Source organism: Peromyscus eremicus, chromosome 16_21 (genome assembly GCF_949786415.1).
Source record: "Peromyscus eremicus chromosome 16_21, PerEre_H2_v1, whole genome shotgun sequence".
Taxonomy (NCBI): Eukaryota; Metazoa; Chordata; class Mammalia; order Rodentia; family Cricetidae; genus Peromyscus; species Peromyscus eremicus.
The window spans coordinates 32,897,562-32,917,223 of NC_081432.1; the positions used below are offsets into that span (position 1 = coordinate 32,897,562).

General features: G+C 41.4%; 1 protein-coding gene across 4 annotated transcripts in view; it reads right to left on the minus strand.

The window, feature by feature from the left end:
- The window catches only part of Il1rl2 (interleukin 1 receptor like 2), a 49,322-nt gene that overhangs the window by 11,271 nt on the left and 18,389 nt on the right, over window positions 1-19,662 (minus strand). For all 4 annotated transcript variants that reach the window (XM_059281645.1, XM_059281646.1, XM_059281644.1 and 1 more), the window contains 4 exons: window positions 16,140-16,302; window positions 13,254-13,325; window positions 6,774-6,903; window positions 5,676-5,812 (listed from right to left, as the gene is read on the minus strand). In XM_059281645.1, the coding sequence (XP_059137628.1) occupies window positions 5,676-5,812; window positions 6,774-6,903; window positions 13,254-13,325; window positions 16,140-16,302 (502 nt within the window). The remainder of the gene's footprint in view (window positions 1-5,675; window positions 5,813-6,773; window positions 6,904-13,253; window positions 13,326-16,139; window positions 16,303-19,662) is intronic.

Here is a 19,662-nt window from a genome sequence, read left to right on the forward strand (position 1 = left end):
CTGGCCATATCTTTAATGTCCCCCAAGGGTTCCCTCTGGGGATTCTGGATTACACTCCTACTGCACTGCTTCGCCAGCCCCTCAGAGTCGAGCAGAGGGACTCCTGGTAAAAATGGTAAAAACCCATTGGCCCTCTGTCCAGAAACCAGCTGTGCCGACTCCATAAGACCAGGGGTGACACAGGCCCCATGCAGCCCTTCCCAGGGCCCCTGAAGTCAGGGCTGGTGTCTGTCTGAGAGTTCCTGACATGGTACCTATTGCCTGCTCTGCTGTGTGAGCATGCTGCAGAGCGTTTCTAATAGAAGGGAAGTGGGCAGACAGCTGGGAGAAGAATCAGTTACTCCAGAAGGGAAGTCAGGGTTGCTTCCAGAACGGTTCTGAAACTCCAAGAAGAGGAACCATGCAACACCCTACCTTGCCACAACCCAAATGGGTGCTGCCAGAGGAGGGGTGCCTTGGAATGAGGGAAGAGGATAAGGAACCCATCTCACCAACCACTTCCTTTATTAGCTCATTCAGATTGTCCACACACCCTAGAAGGGGGTTGGTGGATCTAGGGCAGGGGAGGGGAGGAGATGAGGAGGAGGCACCTATGTTTGGGTCTCCCAGAAGAAGCACTTTCAGTTTATAAAATCTTCATGAAGGAGCTTATCAAATCCTCCCCAGGCCACACACACAGTAAACATCGCAAGGCTGAAGACTTCCTGCATATTTTCAAATGTCTTTAGATATAACAGCACAACTAAGTACAACGACAGAAAACACTAGGTACTAGCCTCACCCCAAATCAGTCCACTGAGTAAGTCCCGGTGCAGCCAGTCGAGACGGCTCCCCAGGCTGTTACCCAATCTGATCCTAGCCCGTCTTTAGAACTTTGTCATCCACCTTCCTACTATGAGATGGAGTCTCCCCTCCCACCCATCATCTCGGCCAGCTCTTATCACAGTTGTGTGAGTAACACCATATCTCCCTTTGGGAGGATCTAGTCTGGGAGAGTCAAAGTCTATGGCAGAGCTCTTGGAATTGCAAAGCGTGATATGACTATCCCATGACTAAGCCCATGGGACTTATGAGATTCAAAGAATCCTTGGCAACCAAAGTGTGGCCTGAAGCTCTCCAGTCCACCATTCCTTGCACTGAGTAGTGTTGGCATGCTCTGCTCTGCAGATGTGTTCCAAGATGATGGTGTTGGAATTGTCGTATTAGTGAAGAAGCTCTAATGAGTAGGTACTCTGAAGTAGAAATGAATGTAAAACTCACTGCTGATATACCAGATACCCTTGTTAAGGAGGGGATCTGTCTAGGCTGGAAAGATGGCTCAATGGTTAAGGGTACTGGCTGCTCTTTCAAATGACCTGGGTTCAATTCCCAGCTCATAACTCCCTGTAACTCCAGTTCCAGGAGATTTCATGCCCTCTTCTGACTCCCATGGGCACTGGGGTTATGTATGTGGTGCACATTTATACATGCAAGCAAAACAAACATACAAGTAAAATAAAATCTAAAAAAAAAAGGATGATTTGTTGTTTGAGTTCACGGAACTGCCATCAGCAGCCTTCTGATGAGATGAGAGTGGAGGATAAAAACACAGAAAGAAAGAAAAAAGACTTTCACAGAATGACAACTTTCTAGTGATCTTGCCTCGGATGATCCAAGTAAGAAATCTGGAAGTATCTTCAGAAAAAAAAAAAAATGAGGAAGTCAAATGAAGAAGCTGCCACCAAATAAACCAAGGAGTTTAGATTTAGGAGGGTGAGGTTCCTCAGAACTCAAGGCACACAGAACAAGGTATACACGACCGACCAAAAAAGCCACTGTGTGTGGGCTGGGGAGTGAGCGCTTGGAGAAACCAAGCGATGTTTAGCAAGAGTTTCCTAAGGAGTGGTCCAAACTAACCAAACAAATAATCCCTCCTACTCTCACATGACTGACAGGTGTTAACTCGTTAGCTGATAACAACATTAGCCCCTCTGAGCCTGGACGTGGCCTCAAAATCCTTCCAAGCATAGTGTGGTCAGATAGTCAGGATGAACAAAATCTGTATTGGCCATAGTGGGGCTAGGTAACTAAACAATGCAGTCAAACTTACACACTAAGTTAGACTGAAATTGGAACCATGTTAGGTGTCCCACATTCCCTAAGGTATGTTGTAGAGTGTGCTTTTCTCTTTTCTCTGGGGTCACACTCCCTGGCCTAACTAAGCCAGGTTCTTTTTCTTCTGGAAGCTACTGGAGTGTCTTCAAGTTCTTCTCTGTTTCTTGGCTGAGAAAACATATTTTCACTGGATTATTAAAATAGGCTCCTTCATCAAAATAGGGGGACTTTGGAAGGGGCTTCTTTGCTCTGGTCTGACTGTGCTCTGCAGGCCAGACAAAGGATATGGATGAGAAGTGAATGGGAAGAGGTGGATCACGAAGGCCAAGAATGCCGAGTCAAGAGGATCTCTTCTATGTCGGGGGAAACTAGCAATGGTGGAACTTCAGCCATTCTTGGAGAAACGACTTAGACAAGACCAGAGAAAGTTCTCCAGGCAAGGACATCATTTGGAAAACTGATACAATCATGCAAATAGCACAGAATAATGGCCCAAACCATAATAGTACCAATGGCAGTAACCCAATGTCTTAGACCTCACTGAATGTCGGTCTCCGTGTTTGCTTTGCAAAATTATCTCATCTGGTTCTCTCCTACACTACTTTGTGGGGAGTGAGTATGACCTGGTACAGTCACCATGTGGAATAATGTGGCATTACATAGTAAAGCTGATAGCAGAGGTTCGTTTAGCAATTCTACCCTCAAAAATACACCATAATTTTGGAACCTAGTGCCTATGATGGGACACTTTGCACAGCCTTGGTGCAGGAAGGAGGGGCTTGGTCCTGCCTCAACTGAATGTACCAGGCTCTGCTGACTCCCCATGGGAGAACTTGCCTTGGAGGAGGCAGGAAAGGGGGGTGGGTTGGGGGAGGATTCTGGGAGGCAGGAGGAGGGAAGACAGGGGAATCTGTGATTGGTATGTAAAATGACTAGAAAATCTCTTAATTAAAAAAAAGATATCATAAGGAATGCTTCCACATTGGGACCAGGGCATACACACACAGGAACTTCCATAGTGTTATTACTTATTAATTGTCTCAATCTGGAAACAGTCCAAATAACCACATATTTATCATGTAATTGATGAAAGATGACCTGACTGTTGAGTGGAATAGGTTTCTAGAATTTAGATGAAAAAAATCAGCTGCTTCCTGCATTATCAATGAACCAACATATCCCAGGTACCTGAGAAAAGAATCATGTCACAGAAGAAATAAAATCACCTAATACTCTTAATATAAAGACCCTAATTAGACAAAAATAAAATATTTTTAAGATCAACAGATATCACAACGCATAGAAATGACTTTCCTAAAAGTAAGAGGTGTATGGGTCAAAGTAAGAAAGAGATGTTTGGGCCAGGAAGGGTATAGGAGCCTTTCCATCTCACACTGTTTATCTGTTGTCCCTAATGCCGATATGGTAGCTTCACTTGTATTTAATTTGCAGTATAATTGTTTTGTGGTATGTACATTTTCTGTGTATATTATATTTGACAAAAAAAGAAAATTTCAATTTGTTCTCAAAACCTTGCCCGTGCCCCCCACCCCCCACCCCACCCCACCCCCCCAACCCCCCACCTCCCCACCCCCCCACCCCACCCCCGCAATAGTGTGGAAGGTAATATCATGATTCTCATCTTACAGGCAAGCAAACTCAGATACTAGGTGGTCAGCAGCTGCCCAATGCTAAAACCAGGACTTAAACATAGAAACGTCAACGGTTAAGTCCTTAGGTTCAAAGCATCCCCACCATCTAGCTAGCTAGTAGAGTGGGCAGGTGGAACAGAAGTAGAAGGCAGGCCCGAGGAAGACTACAAGAGTTAGCAAGTTAGTCAGCCATTGCCATAGATAAGGAAGCGAGAGGATCAAGATGGCATCCGACTTGGAGTCTAAAGTATATGGAAAATATGGGGATGTATTTTGCAAAGGTAAGAAAACAAGGTTTAAGAGATAAAATATATTTGTAATTATTTTTAACCATTATAATCTGTACACAGGAGGAAGGCAAGGCTGCCATGAAGGAAGAGAGAACACACTTGGATATGTGGAATGTGTTTGCCTCTGCCTTAGGGTGATGGTTGAAGCCATGGAGAACATAAGGTCACCTGAGCTGAGGATGCAGAACTAAAAGGGGCACTGATAGGGCCTCAAAAACCTCCAGAGAGAACAACAGGTACAGAAGATCCACTGGCAGGAAAGTGATCAAAACTGACGCTCCTTGAACTGCCACTGAAGGACAAGCAGCTGGTGGACACAGAGGAGCCCAATGTTCCTCCCATCCAACTCATCCACGAGGGTCCCCAAGAAACCAAGACAAGGAAGCAGGTGCTGCATGTCCACTCACAGTTGACATAACTAGAGATGGAGAGAGCCTAGCCCCGGGACATGAAAGTGAGGGAGAAAGCATGTATACAGTCAGAACTGTATACTGCCTTAGATGTGTTCCTGCTTGTAGGTACTCTAAGGGAAGTGATGGACATTCCCCAAGATAAGAATTTGATAGTAACAAAGCCACATTGGCCAAGTTCTATAGAAACTAGTCCATTGAGCTTTACCTTGATGCATGTGATTAATTGATATTTCGTTCATTTGTTCACAGAGACAGGGTTTCTCTGAGTATTGCTGAATGTCCTGGAACTCACTCTATAGACCAGGTTCACCTGGAACTCAAAGATCTACCTGCATCTGCCTCTCAAGTGCTGGGGTTGAAGGCATGTGCCACCATCACCCGGCTTGTGATTAATTGATTATCAACATATTTTAATGAATTCAAGCCCTCCCTTATGCCTATAGCTACACACACACACACACACACACACACACACACACACACACACACACGGCATTTCACAAGGTCTCCTGTACACTCCCCTCAGCATGTTCTGAGTTTCAAGTTTATTCTCAAGGTCAGCTTCTCCCCTGCACTCTGCTGTCTGGGTTTACCCTCTCCAATAGTCGCCAAGATGACAGGGAAGCAGGAGGCAGACCAGTCAAGAATCAGAGAGCCAGCAGGAGCAAGAGACAGATGGGAAAGGGTCACGAGGAGCTGCATGTGATCAACAAAGGTGAAAGAAAACATTTAAAAGAGATCTTTAGTCATTGAAAATGATCAAGAAAAAACAAAGAGGTCTTTGTAGTTGAAAGTTCTCCTGTTCAGACACCAGATTCATAGATAATGCCACAAAGCTGCAAGGTTAAAAAAAAAATTAAATATAAACATTTTATTTGTATAACAAATTATCTACGATAAAATGAAACTTGAAAGTCACAAATTAAAGATTATAAACATTGAGCAATTTGGTTAAAAAAGGAAAACTCCGACTCCTGGAATTTTGCTGCATAAAATCTCACTGTCTATGAAGATGGCCCAGCCAAAAATACCCTGGTAGAATCACAGCTTTATCCCAAGACAGCCATCAGACACGGCCCCATCTCCCACTAAGTGGTACCCCTAAGTCCTCTATTTAGTGCCTCCTGTTGCTGCCTACTGAATGTATGCCATCACTTCTCTTTAGTAAGCCTTCCCTGGCCATCATTTTCAGTGTTCAGGGTAGCCTGTGATATGCTGGACATTACCTGGGAGCTTCAACATGATGTAGGCTGTGGACACTCCAGCATGGCATACGAAAGGAAGGCCATAGTCCTCCATTTTCACTTCTAAGAATGTGATGTTCACTGTGTAGGAAACGTGATCCTTCAAAGAAACATTGGTCCTGGAAAAAAGAGTCAGCCATTAGTACATGAGCCAGGTTTCCCCAACATAAGGTGTAGCTTGTCTTCTAGAAACAATGTGGGGGGTTGTTCTGTTTTGTTTTTCCTAGAGAACTCTCTGGGCCATATTTTACTCTAAGATGCTTACTGGAGTGGCTCAATATATAGAAATTCTATAGTTGTAAATTTTCGTTTTCATCTAGTCATAAAAAAAATGTGACTCTGCTGACTACAGTCCCAACTGCAGCGCTAATGGGCATCTTCTCCCCCACCCAAAACACACACCCAATTATACCCTAATGTGTCCACATAGCAATGCTCCCCACGACCATTAGTCCTGATTTCATTTACATCACAAATCATAGCACCATAAGTTGAGTTTGAACACCACTGCCTGTACACAGTGTCCCACAAGAAGTCCTGCACTGATCCTCTCTGTGCTAACTCCATAGTGAAGGACGGCGGCTCCTAATGCAACTGAGTGGGATGGGTTGGATTTGAACGGCGCCTGGCATACCTGGACGCTGTTTCTCTAAGGTACAGCTCATGTTCCGCTGACACTGATTCAGCTGAAAACTTAAGCATCTTGCATTGCATTGTCAGAGCTAGATGCCTGGCTACATGCAGCCCATAATGATCATTAAAAGACAAAGCCAAGCCGGGCGGTGGTGGCGCACGCCTTTAATCCCAGCACTCGGGAGGCAGAGGCAGGCGGATCTCTGTGAGTTCGAGGCCAGCCTGGGCTACCAAGTGAGTTCCAGGACAGGCGCAAAGCTACACAGAGAAACCCTGTCTCGAAAAACAAAACAAAACAAAACAAAAAAAAAAAAAAAAAAAGACAAAGCCAAGAGCAGAAATAAAAGGGCCGGTGGCACTGTCCATCAAAAGCAGTGGTCACAGCATATTGAGGTGGAGGGAGGAACTTTTGCTCACTTTCAGAGAAGCCCCCAAATCAGCACCTACTCAAATCCTTCCCGGATGCGTTTGGAGTCACTGTAGTAGTCATCCACCAGGGTGTCGTTGACTCTCCAGCACCGCAGGTTTGTGTTCTCCTTCGTGTCTGTTATGTTGCAGTCCACAACAAGTCTGGAGCCTGGAGCAATCAAATCCACAAACACTGAGTGAGAGGGCTACAGATTCTGGAGCTGTCAACCTGGTTGATAATGCAATGAACAAATACGCCTTGCTTTTGGGCCTGGAATATTTAATTACCAGAAACACCCCCCAGGTTGACATAAAAGTGCCTGATCTTCTTTCTGCATAAAAGGCAGGATGGAGGAGAAGCCTTCCAGGCTGGGCTGTGAAGAGATCTGCACACACTCCCCGACACCTCTGAGGAGAGTCTCCCACAACAGGAAACATAAGTACTACTTCATCTACCCCTACTGATGTTAGCAAAGTACTTTACAGCCTACATAGTGTTTCCTACTCAGCTGCCACCCCCAAGACAGTGCATCTTTGAAAGAATTCAGTAAAGAAAAATGGAAGGTACTCCTCTTGTGACAGATGAAAAACTTAAGTTCAGACAGATTGAGTGGCTTGCTCTAGGTGACACATGTATTGTAGAGAGATGTGAGACATGAGCTCTATTTCCTAGTCTCTAATCCAGTGATGCCCTACTTTAACAGATGCAGCCCCTGTACCCATTCTCCTCCTTCCCTTATCCTATATCCAAACATCTCAAATCATATTTAGTAAGTCTGTATTTTTAATGTATCTTACCCTTCAGTCTAATAAGGCCTACTTCACCTTTCAAGAGGAGTTCTTCCGTCTATGTGGTATTTTACATTTTATTGTGATGTGTAACACATACAATAAAAAAACCATGGAGTACAGCTAAACATCAGTGGGTTAAAAGAAAGTAAATATCCACGTCATCTTCCCTCCATGGAGAAAACAGTGTAGTTCCAGAACCGAGAGTTTTCCACATTCCCTTTCCTTCATTTATATTGCACTGATTGCATATTTATCACCAGATTCTGGCTTCTGTTGCTTAACATTTACTTTGGGGGCTGGTGCATGTGTTATACAGGGCAATATACTCTATTTATTTCTCCTAAAATCACTACATACTCATTTGTGTTGTATGTGTTTCTGATATTTGCTTGGCATTTATTTACCCCAGGGGCTCTTGAGGAATGAGGAATAAGAGACTTAGATCGAAATAGAGGGGAGAGAAACAGATAGAAATGCAGGATAGCCTCGGGTGGGCCTAGATCCTTATCCCCCAGGCCAGAACTTTATTCCAAAGGGCTTTTTATAACAATGCCAATGAGAGGTGCAAAAGACCTCCCCCTTGCTAGATACAGCCAAGTGTAGACCCTTCCAAACACCTGGTACTCAGGCCCATGGTCTAATCATCCTCTTACACAGTCCTGCTGGGTAAAGCCACCAGGAAACCTAGATGGGCTCCAACACCAGCTCTGTGTAAGCTTCTTGTTGCTTCATATACTCAATAGTGGTAATGGTCAGACCATTTTATTATAGATGTCCATGCTCTGAATTTAATTTGTATTTCTCTACACTGCACATGAGCAAATAGCCACCTTAGATTTTATTGGTCACATGGATGGTATTGATTAAACATTGTCCATTTTCCCTCCTCTCCCAGGTCCTATTTTCCTGATAAATGTGGAGAGTCTATGTTCATCTATTATAAGCATTTTCTTCTGCTCCAAAATTTTTATACCTTTAATAGTCTTTTAATAACAGAAATTTATCTTTAACAGCATCTTTCCTATACATTTTTCCTTTACAACTAAGGTTTTGTTTGTCCCAATTTTAAAAATATCCTTTATTACTTCAGAATCATGAAGATGTTTTCCTGCATTTTGACTATCATATTCAGGTCTACAACTCACCCAGAATTATTTTTATATGCTGTGAAGGAGAGGTCAAATTTCCTTTTATTATATATTACATCTAATAAGCAAGTACTATTTATTTTAACGTTTTTAATTTCCCAGCTCAGTATGGTAGCACACACCTATAACCGGAGCACTTGGGGAGATGAAGGCCAGAAGATCAGGAGTTCAAGACCAGTCCAGGATACATGATCGATCTCTCTCTCTCTCTCTCTCTCTCTCTCTCTCTCTCTCTCTCTCTCTCTCTCTCTCTCCCTCTCATTATTATAAATTATATACTTTTCTGTAGTGCCTTTATCAAAACCCAAAAGACTGATGTGTAAGAGCATTTCTGATCTTTCTCTTCTTTGGTCATTCCTTATACCAGCTATAGACTGTATAAATGTGTTAGCCTCCTAAAACATCTTGAAATTATTAGTAATTCAATCTAGTTCTTCTTAATTTAAAGTTCATTGATTCTTATACAACCAAAAAACTATTAAAAAGCTATAGAAGAGAACACATTAATCTGACTTTTTAAAATCCATTGAAATACTGATAAAGAGTTCAGTACTTGACTACTGAACACTGTTCCTGTGAACGTATAAGTTTTTAAGGTCGTGTTATCATATTATGTATTCACAGATTCAAAATTGGAATTTGATCACTACATCTCTATTGGCCTCTAATAATGCTTTTGCCTTAACATCTATCTTGATATCAACATAACTGTACAAATGTTCTTGGAAAAGTGTCCTTGATACCTCAGAGATGGGTGATGCTGAGAGCACCGAATAGGACAGATATTTGCCAACATGTAATTTTCTATAGTACTTATATCCCAGAGGAAACAGCCTGGTGGAGTCATTAACAAATCATGTTAATGTCAAGATAGTATACTAGTGTTTCAGACATGTAAAACTGGCTTTGAAAATCTTTATTGTATTAGAATAGTTTTAAAGAAAAAGTACAAGTGATTGTGGCATTTTAAATAATTTTCTTAGAATAGCTAAGTAGATAACCAAAGATCCTTCAACATAATTATGTTTACCCTCCTTCCTAAAAACTCCAATTCCCCTGCCTCTCTCATGTGCATTTGTGTGTATATGTATGTATGTTTGTGTGTAGGTGATATACATTCAGGTAAGTTCACATGTGCGTGGGGATGTGTATGTATATGTGTGTACGCATGGGAAGGCCAGATGTGGACCTCTAGTATCATTCCTCAGAAATTGTCTGACTTGGTTTTTGAGTCAGAATCATTAGCCTGCAACTTAGCAAAATAAGCTCACCTGGTTGACCAGTAAGCCCAGGGAGGTTCATAATTGTGCCTTTCCTATGAGCATGTGCCTCTGTACCCTGTTGTTTTACATGGGTTTTGGAGATCAAATTCTGGTCTTCATGCTTATTCAGCATTTTACCTGCTCAGCTATCTCTCTAGCCCAGTAGTTCTCAACCTTCCTAATGCTGTGACCCTTTAATACTATTCCTCATGTTGTGATGACCCCAACCATAAAATTATTTCTTATTTCATTGCTACTTCATAACTGTAATTTTGCTACTGTAATGTAATGTAAACATCTGATATGCAGGATATCTGATATGTGACCCACCCAAGGGAGTCTTGACCCACAGGTTGAGAATCACTGCTCTAGCCCCTCCAAGTTTTCTTACTTGTTTAAATACATTGGCTACAACTTCCAAAAACAAATATGGAGGGGAAAGTCAATTAAATTAGAACTAGCTGGTCTTTGCAGGTAGGTGTTTGTAAAAATCTATGGTGTCCCCATGGTGAGGAATGAAAGTACACTAGTGTGAGTTGTTAGGACCTTTCAGACCTCTCCAAAAACTTAAAGGAGCACCTAAAACAGTCGGGCTGGGGCCTTTCAATCAGATTTGTATCTCTTTAACACTGTCTGTTTTGCAGACATTCACATTTCTAAGTCTACTATTCTAAGTCTACTATGATTCTCCAGAAGTTTAAGTCTTTCTCTCCATAGCCACAGGCCTTCCTCCTGAACAAGCTCTAGGACTTCGTCCTACTTACTATCATTATTAGCAGAAGTAGCGCAGTAAATGCATCATCTCTACTTCCATCTTTGTTACTTAGATGCTATCTTCATCAGTGTTCTATTGCTGTGAAGAGACACCATGACCATGGCAACTCTTATAAAGGAAAACATTTAATCAGGGCTGGCTTACAGTTTCAGAGATTTAGTCCATTATCGTCATGCGTCATGGTGGAGAGCATGGTGGCTTGCAGGCAGACATGGTGCTGGAGAAGGAGCTGAGAGTTCTACATCTAGATAGGCAGGCAGCAGGAAGACAGAGTGACACTGTGCCTGACTTGAGCTTCTGAAACCTCAAAGCCCATCCCCCAATGATACACTTCCTCTAACAAGATCACACCTCCTCCAACAAGGCCATAAATCCGAATCCTTTCAACTAATGCCACTCCCTATGAGCGTATGGGGCCATTTTCATCCAAACCACCACAGACGCTGTTTAAAAAGAGACATAAGTGGCTATTTATGTGCTTTGATTATTTCTACACTTAATTATAATTGCAATTAACTGTCTTTTGAGAACAGGACTGGCCACATGCCATGACACTTAATTGGAGGTGGCTCACTGTCACTACTTTCTGACTTAATTTCTAACTAAGGATGCTAATAACTAGAAGATAAGCATGTGGCCATTTAATTTTTCTTCCTTTTAAATTTTAATGTTCTACTTGAACAATAGGAATAGCATATTTTTATATGGTATAATATGATGCTTGTACATGTTTACATTGTGGAATAACTAAATGATGCTGTGCCGGCTGATTTTATGTCAAGTTGACATAGCTATGGTTATCTAAAAAGAGGGAAAGTTAATTGAGAAAATGCCTCCATAAGATCTGGCTATAAGGCATTTTCTTAATTAGTGATGATGGGGGAGAGCCTAGCCCATTGTGGATGGCGCCATTCCTGGGCTGGTGGTCATGGGTTCTATAGGAAAGTAGGCTGAGTAAGTCATGGGGAGCAAGCCAGTAAGCCACACTCCTCCATAGCCTCTGGATTAGCTCTTGCCTCCAGGTTCCTGCCCTGTTTGAGTTCCTGCCCTGACTTCCTTCAATGATGAACAGTAATATGGAAGTGTAAGCCAAATAAACCCTTTCCTTCCCAAGTTGTTTTGGTCATGGTGTTTCATCACAGCAATAGTAACCCTAAAACACTAGCTAAGTAACAAATGCGTTATCTCACTGATCTAATGAGTAGGATTTTAATTGTTTGATTTTAGTTGCAGGTTCCCAGACACCACACTGTGACTAGAGTCTATATAGTCTCCTCTCCTGAGGCAGCATCTCCCACAGATAGTGATGTTAAGTACATTGCTTTAATCTTTTGGGATCTTACTTATCTAATAAACCTGTCAAATATTCAGTATATTAAATTTCCCATTACATGGAAACAATTGTTCTGCCTTATTGTATTATTCTTGTATTTCTAAGACTTATAGCCTTATGTATTTGATGCATAGTGACATAAAAATAGTATTTTTCTAGGCCTGCTGGAGAAGTAACTGAAGCCTAAGCAGAAAAATTAGAAATTCAAGGCCTGCCTGGAATAGAGAGTGAGTTCAAGTTAGTGAGACCCTGTCTCCAAATAAAGAAACAAAAAGACTTGAGAATATAACCCAGCAGTAGATTACTCATCCAGTGTGTGTGAAGCCCTAGATTCAATCACCAGTATCAACAACTCAAAAAAAATGTATTTTGAAAGGCTTTGCAGTTTTAATTAGAATAAAATGACTCAATTTGTTATTTAAGAGTTGGGGTCTTGAAAATTATTATTATTAAAACACACAACCTGATTTTTATGATCATTTTTGCAAATGATACCCTGCTAGGGCCGTTATTTTTAAACTTTTAGATCATGCACTTTTACATGCATCTCTTTTGAAAAAGCATACTATTGGACTGACAAACTACTAACTGGATTGTGATATTGACTGTATCTGAGGAGCTTCCTTTTAATGAAGACTTGATTTAATTGCTTTTTTCTTTTCTAGAAAGTGTTCTCTCTGTTTATTTTATTGGTGACATCTCTACACACAAAAAAAAAAATCTGAGCCCCTATTCTGAGACATTGAATTTTGGTCTTTTACTATGTGAATGATGGATATACTGTTGTCATTTCCCTTACTCCTTGAATGGATTTTCCAGAATAAATATTAAATAAATAATATAATAAATAAATAATAATAATAATGAATAAATAACCTAGAATTCCTGATCCGGACTATCTAGGAGCAGTCGTTTCACATTTCAGTAACTGTGTCTCTGCTCTCATTGCCTTTGGATAAACGAATTCACACAAGTCACTGAGACTCACAGTACTACAGTTCGCAGTGCCAGAATGTCAACGCCATAGTATCCCAAGCTCTCGCTTTTCACTTTGATACACCTCCTGTTGAGCCAAGGCCCACCCAGAGTTGGAAATTAAACATGTACTGGGATTATCTACATTTTGAACATTTAATGTACCCATTGATACAAGTGGGTGCAGTGAGCTCTACCTACGGTAACCCGGAGAGCTCCGAGAGCTTTACTTACCGAGTTGAACTTCGATGGAGTTGTTTTTTGGATATGTGATATTAGGAATCCTTCCTCCAGACACAATTTCCTCTGATAAGAAATCACACCCACAAGAACTAGTCATTAGAACTACAAAGAAAATGATACACTTCCCAGAAACTCAATGTGATGGCATGAAGCCCAGTGAGAGAAGACCTTCGCAAGCACTGGTCAAGAAAAAAAAGCCAAAACTCAAGAATATGACACTCAGGATGACCGTAATGTTGCTGCATTCTGTCTGTAAAGCTCTTCACTTCGTTATTCATGAGTACAAGTCATCATCAGCTAGCCACCTACTAGATCACATGCGTGTCAAATCTGGAGGTCATTCCAGTCAACAGCTTTCTCCTCATCCTCTTCACATTCTTCACCACACAGCCCATCACATATTACCTCCTTTCAAAGGCTGGACCTCTGTCTTCACTTCAGAACCATCTATTTTCTATTCTCTACTTTTTTTAGACTAGCTTACCCACTCACATCTTGAATTACCATCTAAAGTCCAATGCCCAGAAAGTCTTAACTCCAGGACTTGCTCTGCGTTCCAGAGCCACAGAGGTTATAGCCTATCCTAATTCTCCCCTTGCGTGACTCATGATCAACCTGCTAAAGACTAAACCTCTCCTACACCTGTTTTCTCCTTGAGCTCTCTTGTCTCATTGATTAATGTCACCTTCTACCCAGCAGCATATGCCCAAAGGCCTAGAATCCATGACTCCTTCCTTCCTCCCTACTCAATTAACTCTAAGGGGTGTGTTTTCCCCCTTTGGAGATGCTGTGATTGTATCTGGACCACCCCATCAACCATATTACCATGGTGCCTCTGCCTGCATGATGTCTCACCTGTACTTCTGCACCTGCCTCCTAACCACTGTCCTCTTCCCAGAGGGAGCATCGGCACAGTGGCCAGCCGGCTGCTTCAGAAATGAAAAGCATCCCAAGCTGTTCTCATGTAATCAACCCCACTGGCTGCTTGCCATGTTCTGAGAATAAAATCCACACTGCCCTGTTTGGAATTCAAGTTCCACCTACCCCTCACTCCTGACTGATTCTCTAACCTCATCACCTGTCATGATCTCATCAACCAAGGCCAACTTGCCTGTTTTACATCCTTCATACTCAACATGGTTCCTCTTGTGGGGCCTTCACAGCTTCTCGGTCTTCTGTCTGTAACTACCTTGGTCATTCTGTCAATCTACGAACTCTTTCCTGCATATCGGCATACAATCACCTCCCCTGTAATGACACATCTCATAGTGGATTGTCAACTGTCTCTGCCTCTGCTGCCTCACAGACTTCAAGCTTCATCATGGCAGTACACAGATTTGTTTTCCTTCCTCATCATTTTCTCTCTACCTGGCTAAGGCTAGCCTTTCCTATGCCCTCAGTTAAGAGTCCCTGAATAACCTTTGCAGCAAGCCGAGACTGTCAAGATTCTCATTAGTCCCATGTCTCTTCCTTTTAGAGTATTAGCACTGCACTTATAAAAACATGTATTCAGTATTCAAAAAGAAATTGAGTTCTTAGTGTTTGCCACTCTAGTTCAAATGAATAAGTGTTTGGGTTTGGTACCAGTAATTATAATACCTAAAAGTGTTCTCTTATGATATTCTGTGCTAAAATATAAATAAATAACTTCTGCAATTTTTGTCATTAAATTTAATCTACTGTAAAAAAAAAAAAAGACTTTCTGGATGTTACTGTGGTATCCTAGGTGGTCTCCAGGCCTCAATGCTTGCTTCAACTTCTCCTGCTTCAAACCATCCCATGGTCAGTTTCTCCCATTACAAAGCAGCCTCATAATTTCCCCACTCATATTCTCCCAAAGGCCTTTCAGTGTGATAAAGGTTACAGATGGGTGGTCACCTGAAATTTTTCCCAACTTGAACTCAGCTCCCAACCCTCCTCTTCCCTGACACACTTATACTGTAGTGAAATTCACTATGGATCCAACAAGAACCATGGTGTCTGATAATGTTGCCCTTGCCTTATCTGTGGCTAGAGAGCTCTTCTTATTTTCCTTTATGGTTTAAAGATCCGTCCATCTTTCCAAATCCCACAGGGAACTCATTTCCTCCTGGAAGTCTGTCCGGCCTGTTGGTTTGCCAGTCTTCTAGTTCCTTCTGATTGTTCTCTGTTACCTAGAACATGAGCTGTAATTCTAATTTTAGCACAGGATGCCCAAATAGCCCCTTTGTAGCTCTGAGCTAACTACCCATGGATCTGAGGCTTCCCAATAGGAGAATTACATATTTAATTTTTTAATTATTAGTTTCAAACATAATTCTAAGCATATAACAGACTGTGGATAAATATCGATTCTACTGATGTGGCATGAGGACTCTTAGATCCAGCAACTTCTTAGAAACTTATCCTTTTAAGAAATTCCCTCAGCTACTCATGTAAGACTAAAGCATGGTGGCCGTCAATTATTCAGTCAACGAATGGATCTATTCCTAACAGAGAGTAAGGGATCCAAATAAGAATAAGATGAGGGGCTATTTCCAGAAGATACCATCAGCAGGAGAGCCCAAGAGCAGGAAAATCACAAAATAGACTGCAATTTGTTTTCTTAATGAAGAGATAGAATATTAAAATTGAAGACCGTCCAAAAATATTTCAATCTCATGAGTAATTTCAACAACAACAAAAAAAAAACCAGTGCAAGATAAGGCAGGAAGAGCCATGTTGGGAAGAACAAGGCTAAGATACAGAGGACTGGATCTCTGTAATAAAGGGTCCATCCTGAGTTGCCCTGGAGAGGCTGCAGATGCGCAGCAGGAAGCCACCATGGGAGCAGATAGCCAGGGTCCATGCAGCTCCCATGAAGCTGAGAAGCAAGCAGCAATATTTAAGTAAACTTACTGGTGCTCACAGCGATGTAATTTCTAACCATGAATTGTCTTCCCAAGTGTGTGAGTCTGGCTGTGCACGAATAGCTCCCACGGTCCTCTGCAGCGACATTGTTCACGAGAAGCTTTGTTCCCAAAAAAGTATACTGCTTCCCTGGTTTAATCTCTTCACAACCCTAAAGACACACACATGAGAATTGAATGAGGACTGGGAAATGCTAGTCACTGTGTTAGTTAGCATTATCCTATGAACTCCGGGGAGACCCAACTTCTATTTCCACATGGTCACCGACAATTCAAACCTTAGTTATTAACAATCTAACCAGAAGACAATGCATAATATATGCCAGATAGATGCTATGTGGATGGGTAGATGGATGGCTGATGGATAGATAGATAGTTAGATAGATGGATGGATTGATAGATGGATAGTAGAGAGAGAGAGAGAGATTGAGAGATTGATTGATTGATTGATTGATTGATTGATTGATAGATAATAGATATATAGATGATAGATAATATATAGATAGATGGATGGATGGATAGATGGATGGATGGATGGATAGATAGATAGATAGATAGATAGATAGATAGATAGATAGATAGATAGACAGATAGGACAGTGGGATTAATGAACAAACAGATTAAGACTGTTGTGCTAGTCAGTTGTTTTCTGTCACTTTGACAAAAACACTTGACATAAACAACTTAAAGAAAACATTTAATGTACTTGTGGCTGCAGAGGTTTTGCTCCATCATGTTGAGAAATGTGTGGAGGAGCATCAGAGAACATACTAAGGAAGCCAGGAAGTAGACAGAATGTCTGAAGTAACAGGCCTTCTCTTTTTCCTGTTGATTTCATCTGGGACATGACCTATGGGATGGTACCACCCACACCCAGGGCGGGTGTTTTCCCCTTAGTTAGTCTTCACTGGAAATGCCCTGAGAGACACACCCAGAGGTGTTCTTTAACATCTTAAGCATTTCTCAATCAAATCAAGTTGACAATCAACATAGAGAGAAAGAGGGGGGTGGACACCTCTCTCTCTCTCTCTCTCTCTCTCTCTCTCTCTCTCTCTCTCACTCACTCTCTCATTCACATGCAGAAACTAGAAGTCATTATCAGATATCTTCCTCAGCTGCTGTCTGTCCACCTTGTTTTTTGAGACAGTCACCGACTTGGCTGACTGGTCAGCAAACCCCAGGGATCTGCCCGTCTCTGGCATCTGCCAGTTTCTAGTGCACCACTACACCTAGCTTTTTTATATGTGTTTATGGGGGGGGGGGTTGTCAAACCAAGGTACTTGTGTTTTTTAAGACAAACATCTTACCAAGGGAGCCACCTTCCCTGTTCCCAAATCTCAGTTTATCAAGCTAATCATCTTCCCCTCACGTACCCACTTCTGGACTCTTGTCCAAGCCTGTTCCCCATCCTTTGGGAAGCCCCACTCCACAGAGAGCCTGCTCGACTAGTTAAATCCATTTTTTTTATTCAAATATTTGAGTTTCTATCTTTCCCAGCACTGTGAGAGACTTCAACCACAGGGAAATTAGACATTGTGACTGTCCTCAGGAAGCTCATAATCTAATAGATAAAACAGATAAAGTCCTAATTCAATAAAAATGTAACCGAGTCGGTGTTACATTCTCTCCAAACTCAGCCAGCCACAGATGAGTCCTTATTCTCCAGCCCAGAACAAGGGGAATAAATCTATTTTGCAAGCAAAATTCAATTAAAAAAAAAAAAGTCAGAATAAGTACATGATTAGTTACAATGTGCAACATGTCTTCCTAGATTTCTTACATTGTTCCAATAGAATGTCAGAAAACTCCAGTTATCATTTGACAATTGTTCACCAATAGATGGGAGCTATTATTAGGAATTGGAAGGATGAAAGCATCAGCCCCTCATAATAAAATTGCTACTTTGAATACAAAAGGCATTCGAATGAGTGTTGGGGAAAACTAGGCGTTTTCAGAGTTAGCAATGGGGTGGAGACATGACATCCACATTTACATGGTCCCATAGAGCTTAAATTATTTACAATCTACATCTATTAGACATGTTAAAGCTGACCTCAGAGGCAACAAAATCTGCTGGTGTTACGTTAATGGGGAAAAAAATCAACACTTACCCTTGGATTAATTTGACCAAGAGCAAACTCAAGTTTGAACTCTCCTCTTCTCTCCCTGTGTCTTCTGTCTGTATGTAGTTTGGGGTCTGGAACTTGTCTTTAGTTTGCAGTTATGTGAATTTCATATTTTTTAGAATTTTTCAGAGTACAGAGTCACAAATTTTGAATGCTTTGGATTTCAAAAATCTCTTTTCTGTGTAGACTTAACTGGCGAGTCCCTGGCTAGGCACAATCTGTGCTGGGCTTCATGGTTGAGCACTCCCACTTCTGACTCATTCTCTCTTCCACATAACCAAATGATCAATCACATTAACCCTTAACCTTACTGTGTGAGGATCGTCTTGCCCCACTACAGTAACTAACAACACCTTTTTTCCAATCTACTGGAGTGTACAGACTTTCTGCTGGTTTGATTTATTTTTTATTTCAGGGGATATCTCATTATCAAGATTTAACGTGTAAATAATAACAATAGCATCCATCTACTGTTTTCCAGTTAGATTGTTATGGAGATGCATTATTATGGAAATATATCTTATATTCTAAGAGACTGGAACTCTTTTTGGAAGCGTACAGCCAAGTTACTAAGGCACCTTAAGATCTCTTAAGATTTAACCTGATATCCTTCTGTGTCCTCAGCCTGGTTGTATAACCTACCTTTAAGAGAACAATGTAACAACCAGCCTTACTTGTCTTGGATTTCCATGTATCAGCTTTTACAACATAACTAATACATAGTAGAAATTTCAAATTATGTACTCTTCCTCACCCAAAGAGGAATGCATGCATGTATGCATGTTGCAGTAGTAAATGCTGAAAACATCAAACACATGTAAAGAGACCTTTGGCAACAAATATGTAACATAAACATTGGAAAGATCATCCAGATATAACTTGATAATGGTGTGCCTTCATTACTGAGTGCTTTGGGGTCAGCTAGAGTCAGTGACCCAATCCCTTGTAAAACTCCGTTAAGGAATTATGTTAAGTATCCCTCACTCCTTTTCCACATGATGCTACAATGTTCTATAAATACAGAGCAAAGCTCCTTGTTGGAGACACACAGCAAGAGACAGTAAGACATCAAACAGGCACAGACAGACACAGACACAAGGATGGATTCAGACTCAACAACAAACAGACTAATGACAACTCCAAAACCACAAACTAAGACAGACAGAAGACACAGGGAGAAAAAATAATTCAAACTGGAATTGGCTCCTGGTCAAATTAATCCAAGGGTAAGTGCTGAATTTTCCTTCCTTTATGTATCACCAACACATTTGAGTACCTCTGGGTATGTCTTTAGTGCATTTAACTAATGCAGGTTGTAAATAATCTAAGCTCTAGGGGACCATGTAAATGTGGATGTCTTATCTAGTTGTAGTTCATAGGATAATG